Consider the following 8,451-nt stretch of genomic DNA (forward strand, 5'->3'; position numbering starts at 1 on the left):
CCACAAAAACTCAACCAGCCCACAAAAACTCAACCAGCCCACAAAAAACCTCAACCCGCCCACAAAAAACCTCAACCCGCCCACAAAAACCTCAACCCGCCCACAAAAAACCTCAACCAGCCCACAAAAAACCTCAACCCGCCCACAAAAAACTTCAACCAGCCCACAAAAAAACTCAACCAGCCCACAAAAAGACCTCAACCCGCCCACAAAAAACCTCAACCCGCCCACAAAAAAACCTCAACCAGCCCACAAAAAGACCTCAACCCGCCCACAAAAAACCTCAACCAGCCCACAAAAAGACCTCAACCAGCCCACAAAAGACCTCAACCAGCTCACAAAAACCTCAACCCGCTCACAAAAAAACCTCAACCAGCCCACAAAAAACCTCAACCAGCCCACAAAAAAACCTCAACCCGCCCACAAAAAAACCTCAACCCGCCCACAAAAAAACCTCAACCCGCCCACAAAAAACCTCAACCCGCCCACAAAAAAACCTCAACCAGCCCACAAAAAAACCTCAACCCGCCCACAAAAAAACCTCAACCCGCCCACAAAAAACCTCAACCCGCCCACAAAAAACCTCAACCCGCCCACAAAAAACCTCAACCCGCCCACAAAAAAACCTCAACCCACGCCCAAAAAAAACCTCAACCCGCCCACAAAAAAACCTCAACCCGCCCACAAAAAAACCTCAACCCGCCCACAAGAAAACCTCAACCAGCCGACAAAAAACCCCGGCCAGCGCACAAAAGAACCTCAACCCGCCCACAAAAAGACCTCAACCCGCCCACAAAAAACCTCAACCCGCCCACAAAAAACTTCAACCAGCCCACAAAAAACCTCAACCAGCCCACAAAAAGACCTCAACCAGCTCACAAAAAACCTCAACCCGCTCACAAAAAACCTCAACCCGCCCACAAAAAACCTCAACCCGCCCACAAAAACCTCAACCAGCCCACAAAAAACCTCAACCAGCCCACAAAAACCTCAACCAGCCCACAAAAAACCTCAACCCGCCCACAAAAACCTCAACCCGCCCACAAAAAACCTCAACCCGCCCACAAAACCTCAACCCGCCCACAAAAACCTCAACCCGCCCACAAAAACCTCAACCCACGCCCAAAAAAACCTCAACCCGCCCACAAAAAAACCTCAACCCGCCCACAAAAACCTCAACCCGCCCACAAAACCTCAACCCACGCCCAAAAAAACCTCAACCCACGCCCAAAAAAACCTCAACCCGCCCACAAAAAACCTCAACCAGCCCACAAAAACCTCAACCAGCCCACAAAAAACCTCAACCAGCCCACAAAAACCTCAACCCGCCCACAAAAACCTCAACCCGCCCACAAAAACCTCAACCCGCCCACAAAAACCTCAACCCGCCCACAAAACCTCAACCAGCCCACAAAAAACCTCAACCCACCCACAAAAAACCTCAACCCGCCCACAAAAACCTCAACCAGCCCACAAAAACCTCAACCAGCCCACAAAAAACCTCAACCCGCCCACAAAAAACCTCAACCCGCCCACAAAAAAACCTCAACCCACCAACAAAAAACCTCAACCCGCCCCCTTCCCCCCCCCCCGCAGTCGATCCTTCAGGCAGAAATCGACTCGCCCACAAAAACCTCAACCCGCCCCCTTCCCCCCGCAGTCGATCCTTCAGACAGAAATCGACCCGCCCACAAAAACCTCAACCCGCCCCCTTCCCCCCCCCGCAGTCGATCCTTCAGGCAGAAATCGACTCGCCCACAAAAACCTCAACCCGCCCCCTTCCCCCGCAGTCGATCCTTCAGACAGAAATCGACCCGCCCACAAAAACCTCAACCCGCCCCCTTCCCCCCGCAGTCGATCCTTCAGGCCGAAATCGACCCGCCAACAAAAACCTCAACCCGCCCCCTTCCCCCCCGCAGTCGATCCTTCAGGCCGAAATCGACCCGCCCACAAAAAGACCTCAACCCACCCACAAAAAACCTCAACCCGCCCACAAAAAGACCTCAACCCGCCCCCTTCCCCCCCCCCCGCAATCGATCCTTCAGGCCGAAATCGACCCGCCCACAAAAAAACCTCAACCCACCCACAAAAAAACCTCGACCCGCCCACAAAAAACCCGTCAGTTGTAAAAAAAAGTATAATTTTTACTTTGCCATTGTTATATTCAATTTTAGATACGTCAGTTGAAAGCAGGTAATAAACTAATAGGTTTATTAATTGCTCACTTACATGAGAAAGGCTGAAAAATATGTTAGGCGGTGAATTTTCAGACGGATAAGGAGCGCTTGTCTCTTGGTTTTTTTTGATGTCAGACCAATTTTCCGTCGAGCGATTAAAAAATTATTTTAGACGTCATTTTCACAAATAGTATCGTTTTTTCCACTGACACAAGCATACGGCACTCGATTTTGAAGCGAATTTTCGATCATCCGTATTTCCGTGAAGTTGTGAAGAGGCCACTTTGTGCTTACTCCCAGCAGGCGTTTTATTTATTTATTTGTTTTTTGGTTTTTAAAAAAAAGACTGCGTTTGTTGTTCTTGTAGTTATTGCACGTCCAGCGAGCTCGGTCGACGTCTTGGGAGCTCTTTGTGGGCCTGGTATGCCCGTGGAGAAAGTGTTCGTGTACACAGGCCATGTTTGTGGCCCCACGGTGGACGGCCGCGGCCTTTGTGAAGCGAGTTTCTGCGGGTGAGGCCTAGTGTTACTAGGTGAGGCCTAGTGTTACTAGGTGAGGCGTTGCTCGGTTATTTCACCTCGACGTGTTTACACCATCGGGTTAATTTGCTCTCTTTATTTACTTATTTATTTATTTTCTTTTTTTTAATTATTATTATTATTATTATTACGATTTTTTAAAAATGTTTTTGCTGATTTTACTTCTTTCGCGAGTTTTTCTGTTTTCCATGAATTTTTGTGTGTGTTTCGTCTCGAAGGTGAAGCTGTAGATGAGTTAAAATGGCGGAACCAGGAAGTCGTTTTGAGAACTCCACTTGTTGAAGGGTTATCTTGTTGTTCAGGTGTTATTTGGTCCGGGAACCGCACTCGTTCACCACGACCGTGGAGGAGTAGCACATTGGCCTTTTTTGAGCCGTCTCGTCTGGTTCGATTCCCAACCGATATCAAGCAGGAGGTTGTATGACAACGAGCGCCGCACACCTTTAGCTGGGTGTCCCGTGTGCTAGCATTAGTCGGTGGATGTTGGTTGGATCCCTTGGTTGTCTTTTTTTTTTTTCCTGAAGACTTGGCGAGTTATTGACAGAATTCTGAACAAATTGCAAATACCTCCTGGAACTTGCTTCAGTCGAACGTCAGGCCTGCCCACCAGGTTTGTGAAAGACCTAGGACAAAATCTTGTCCTGCCTGGCTCATCGCAAGTGCAGGTGCTGGTGGTCCTTCGTAGCCGTTGATTGAGGCTCTCACTACATTATTTGAGTCTTAGATTACGTTCATACCTATTGTGGGCTTTTCTGGTGCTTTGAGAGTATATATATATATATATAATATGTGTTATTTGAACTTGTAAATGTGTTGAACATTTAAATTGAATTGCTTGTGTTTGCTCCAGGTTGCCTGGCTGATTTGTAAATGGTCTTTGCCGAAGGTGTGCGAGCGATGGTGAATGCGCGACCACCTCTTGTAATGTTTATGGTGACTCTGAGTGGGTTTGCCATTGGATTCTTGTCGTTGGGCTACTTTTTCAAGATGAGAGAAATCAAAACTCCTGAAGTTACACAGGTGTGTGGATTTATGTTGACTGAGCTTTAAAACGTTTTTATTCTGATGGAAGCAGGAGACTGAAAATTTTGCTTGGTGTGCAACACACAAACTCTTGCGTGTGTGTGTGTGTGTGTGTGTGTGTGTGTGTGTGTGTGTGTGTGTGTGTGTGTGTGTGTGTGTGTGTGTGTGTGTGTGTGTGTGTGTGTGTGTGTGTGTGTGTGGTGACGACACGTGCATATGCTGCTCTAATTGAGTGCATCGTGTATAAAGAAGCCACAAGTTAGACACTGTCTCCATTCACCTCCATTCCCACCCCCCTTTGCATGTATTTGTTGAATAAACTTTCCAATTGTGCATTTTCCCCCCCTTCCCCTCCAACACTTTTGTTTTGGGGTTTTTACCGACACCACCGAAGGTGAAGGCGGTTATGTTTTCACCCCTCGTCTGTCTGTCTGTCTTGCTTGCAAAATCGACGATTTTTTTAGCTCACCTGTTCGAAAAACAGAGAGCTATAGCGATACCCCCGGCGTGAGCATCAGCGTGAAAATGTTAAAGTTTTTGGTGCAAGTTATTTCCTTTCTAATGTTTTTATCAACCAGACTTTTTTACTGATTACGATATACAAATACATATATTGCTTTAAAATTATCTGGATCAGACTTCACTGCAATGCTTTATAAAAAATATTATTAGACTCGTCTTTTAAAAACGATAAATGTATAAACAGGCGAGCATTGGGTGGCTTTGACACCAACTCTCTAGTTTCAAATATTTTGGTCAGTCTATTTTGTTATTCTGTCTGTCAATCACCTACAGGTAAGCCTGGTGTTGGCTTAGTGGTTAGGGTGGTGGCTTGGGATCCCAGGGTCCTGAGTTCAAGCCCCGTTGGCTGCTGAATTATCACCAGGGGGTTGACTCAGCCTGTCATCCTTCCGAGGTCGGCGAAATGAGTGCCAGTGTACTGGTCCCGGAGTATGCCCCGGTAAGAATAGGTGTACCATATCCCTGTGTCGTAAGAGGCGACCAGGGTTGGCGTCAGGAAGGGCATCCGGCCATAAAAAAAAACATTGCCTCAAGAAAAAGCCCAACCCCTGCACAGCAGGGAAAAATGGCTGTAAAAACGGTCAATCACCTACAGGTCACAATGCCAAACTGATCGTCATGAAACTTTACCAAGTTGCAGAGGTAGTGTCAACTGAAAAGCCTATTGATTTTTGAGGGGAAAGGTGAACTTGAGGTCAAACTTCTGAAGTCATCAATTTCAATCTGAAAAATAATAAATTTCATCCGATTGACCTGACCTTTAATTCTGATTGCCAGTTTTAATCATAATGAAATGGACAATTTGATTTATCCATGGCAACCTTTGGAGAGGAGGGGTGGATTTTGCAAGTATCGTGCTCTGAATGACGTCTTTTTATCTCTGCCAGATAAGAGGCCACCGAAGGTAAAAGGAGATTGTGTTCTCACCCCTGTCTGTTTGTGTACAGGATATCTCAAGTTGTGGATGGATCTGATTGAAATTGTGGACAGGTTGGGTGTGTGGACAAGGACAAACTGATTTGATTTTGGTGAAGATCTGAATCCAGATCTGATAAGTTTTATTTTTTATTTTTTAAGTGATTCTTCACCATTGAGAGATAGGGCTAAACCGATTTATATAACGGCATAACTTATATTGTGGATGGATTTGGATGAAACTTGGTGGACATGTTGGGTGTGTGGCAAGGATGAATTGATTCAATTTCGGTGAAGATCCGGATACGAGAATTAATTAATTTTTCAAGTCATTCTTAACCATTGAGAGATAGGTTCAAAAACGATATATAGCATGATATTTCAAAAAATATTAGGCCCGATATGTTCTCATGGATCAGGCATTATGTGGCGGAGGTATGCGCTCTACCGAGTGCCCTTCGAGTTATTTGCGTCGTGATAAGAGCGTCGACGTTGAACGCATATAATTGTAAATGATGAGAGCAAACTGGATTCCCCAACATCCATGATGCCTAAGTTTGAAGTGAGGACTCGAGCCGATTTGGGACAAGGAGTGTTCAAATGCACTACAGACAAATGCATTGTTGGCTGAGAGGTTTTATTTACCAAGGAAAACTTTGGCTGAACTGAGGACATTCAGTGAACAGTTGTCCTTGAAGGCCAGCTTTCATACATGATCTGCCATGGGGAGGTTGCTGTGGATTGTGAGGCCCAGAAGTTCAAGTTCTTGAACCTCTTCCAGTGATGATTGAAGTAGATCGGTGGGTTCATTTCATGATCCTTTGACAGAGTACGTAAGCCGGATGGCTCTGTGGTAACCAACAAGTTATGTGGTGCGAGTCCTGAAAAGGACTGTTCTGGACTCTGTTGAGACTCTGCAAACCCAGGACGAGTCAATGAGGTGCGTGTGGTGCTAAGTGAAAGAATGTAAGTGAGATAAGTTGGCTCTGAGAAGAACCGCTGTTTGATTCTCTCAATATTCGAGAGTTTGTGGTTGCATTTAACGAAGTCAGCAAATGAGGCAATGTCGGTGAGGTGGTCAACACGCCTTGGAGTCTGTGTACTCTGTGCATGTTCCATGGCATCCTCGGTGCCTGCTCTCCTGTCGGGTGTGGCACCTGGCATGGTTCAGCTTGAGCTCCTTGTTTCTTCATTCTCACCTCCTTGACTTTGATTCCTCCAGCACAACTCTCCAACCCACTCTTATCTCGACTCTGCCAGGCATTTTATCGCCCTAGCCTCTCTTCTGTGATCTGGCCGTTCTGTGATCCAGTCATCACGATTGGCTACAGGAATGCGGTGGTGACTGCCAAGGCAATGCCACTGTTGCAAACCGCTGGTGGCATGCCAATGGCATGGCAATGAGCCTGATGTTGACGATTATTTTTATTATTATTATTATTTTCCTCTGCACAGAGCATATTCCTGACGTACGCCTTTGATGTGAATTGAAGCATTTCTGTTTGAGTGGGTGGATTTGTGTGCTTTGTTGAGTGAATGTTGTATGTGGTTTGAGTCTGGAAAGAGATGGATAATGGAGTTTGAGACTGAAGTTTGGGAGTGAGGAAAAGAGCAATGGGATAACTTTAGCTGCACTCACAATGCATCTTTCATTTCCACTGATACAGGGGAGAGGTAATTTAGCTACACAATATATTATATAACGAACTACACTCGGGTTCCTTTGTGTGTCTCGGGGATCTGCGAAAACCGTTACACTATGCACATTCTAATTGTAATTGTATACACATGATACCATGTGTTGCTAAAAGTCTTGTGCGTATGTGCATGTGTGCTGGTTTATTTATTTGTTTTTAATACAGTTGTATTATTTATATAATATATTTATATATATTATATTGTCATGTTTCATTCTAATTAAGGGTTCCTTCCGTCTGTTGGAAAGCTAATTAATTTCATCGAACAAGAATTTGTAAGAAGTGTGACCTTTCTTTAATGTAGTGTTTCTTGGTGTTAAAGAATAATAAAAATTGTCTGTTGGAAAGCTAATGATTGAGTTACTTCTTGGAAAGCTAATTGTTTTTTGTTATTGTGTTTTTTTTTTTTTCTTTCTTTTTGAAAAAAATTAATATTGTGTCCATTTAATCATAAAGATGCTCATTTTAATAGCCCCTCTTTGCTGGATTTGAGGAAGAAGGTACAAGAATGGGAGCTGAATGCAACATTTATTATTCGATGACAATTCTATTCTATGAAGAAACGAAGGAGCACACACAATTGTATATGATAGTAATACTTCTTAAAGCAATATAAAAGTACACGTAATGATCTCACAAACAACAACAATTGCATGTTGTAATCTAGAAGGGTACTCGGTAGAGCGTATACCTCTGCCATGTAATGCCTGATCCACGAGAATATATCGGGCGCAATACATTTTTAGATCCTCGTGGAGGATCTCAAAGTCTTGCTCACGTTGTTCTTAATCTTCTTCTTGTGGACTTTTTTGTTTCACAGCCTACAGTTTTCATCAAAACTTCCTGAAACTTGGCATATATATGTAAAAATACCCTGTGCAGACAGTAACCACCTCCGATTTTGAAAATTCCTCCTAGAAAAAAAGTTGTGACGTCAAAATATCTCCGCAAATGGAAATCGCCTAAAAAATTAATCTCTGAAACGAGGCAAGCTTTTTGAATTCTGTTTGCGGGAATCAAACGGGGCATTTGCAGAGATGAATTACCGCACATATCACATATCATCACTATGACGTCATATCAATTTTTATGACGTCATTCCTATTTTTTGACTTTTTGTTTCACAACCCAGAGTTTTCATCGGATCTTCGTGAAACTTGCCATGTATATGCAGAAAGCCCACACGCAGGCAGTAACCATCTCCGATTTTGGAAATTCTTCCTAGAAAAAAAAGTTGACGTCGTATCGCTGCTAATGGAAATCGCCTATTCCATTATCTCCGAAACTCGGCAAGCTGTTTGAATTTTGTTTGCGGGAATCAAGCCGGACATCAGCACAGATAATTTATCGCAAACCTGATACATCACAATGACGTCGTATTCGTTTTTATGATGTCATCATTAAGAGGACGAGGATCTTAGCTCATTTGAGCTTGTTGAAATATCATGCCATATAATAGTTTTTGGCCCTATCTCAACAGTGAAGAATCGCTTTAAAAATTAAATCACTCCCATCCTGATCCGCATTCGGACCTTCACCAAAATTAAATCAATTCGAGAGGGTTCCCTTTAATATCCT

General features: G+C 44.1%; 1 protein-coding gene across 10 annotated transcripts in view; it reads left to right on the top strand.

Annotated features, from left to right (window-relative positions):
• Positions 1-2,434: 2,434 nt before the first annotated feature.
• Positions 2,435-8,451, top strand: part of TMEM248 (transmembrane protein 248) — a 52,484-nt gene continuing 46,467 nt past the window's right edge. Inside the window, exons 1-2 of one of the 10 annotated variants that reach the window (XM_085879358.1) lie at positions 2,435-2,709; positions 3,603-3,736. In XM_085879358.1, the coding sequence (XP_085735484.1) occupies positions 3,614-3,736 (123 nt within the window). In that variant the 5' untranslated portion in view covers positions 2,435-2,709; positions 3,603-3,613. Of the gene's footprint in view, positions 2,730-2,944; positions 3,382-3,566; positions 3,737-8,451 lie in introns of those variants that run through there. The other 9 variants (XM_085879353.1, XM_085879352.1, XM_085879357.1 and 6 more) reach the window with 9 other exon arrangements.

This window comes from Eptatretus burgeri, chromosome 4, assembly GCF_056783735.1.
Source record: "Eptatretus burgeri isolate ZD-2024b chromosome 4, Ebu_testis_v1, whole genome shotgun sequence".
Taxonomy (NCBI): Eukaryota; Metazoa; Chordata; class Myxini; order Myxiniformes; family Myxinidae; genus Eptatretus; species Eptatretus burgeri.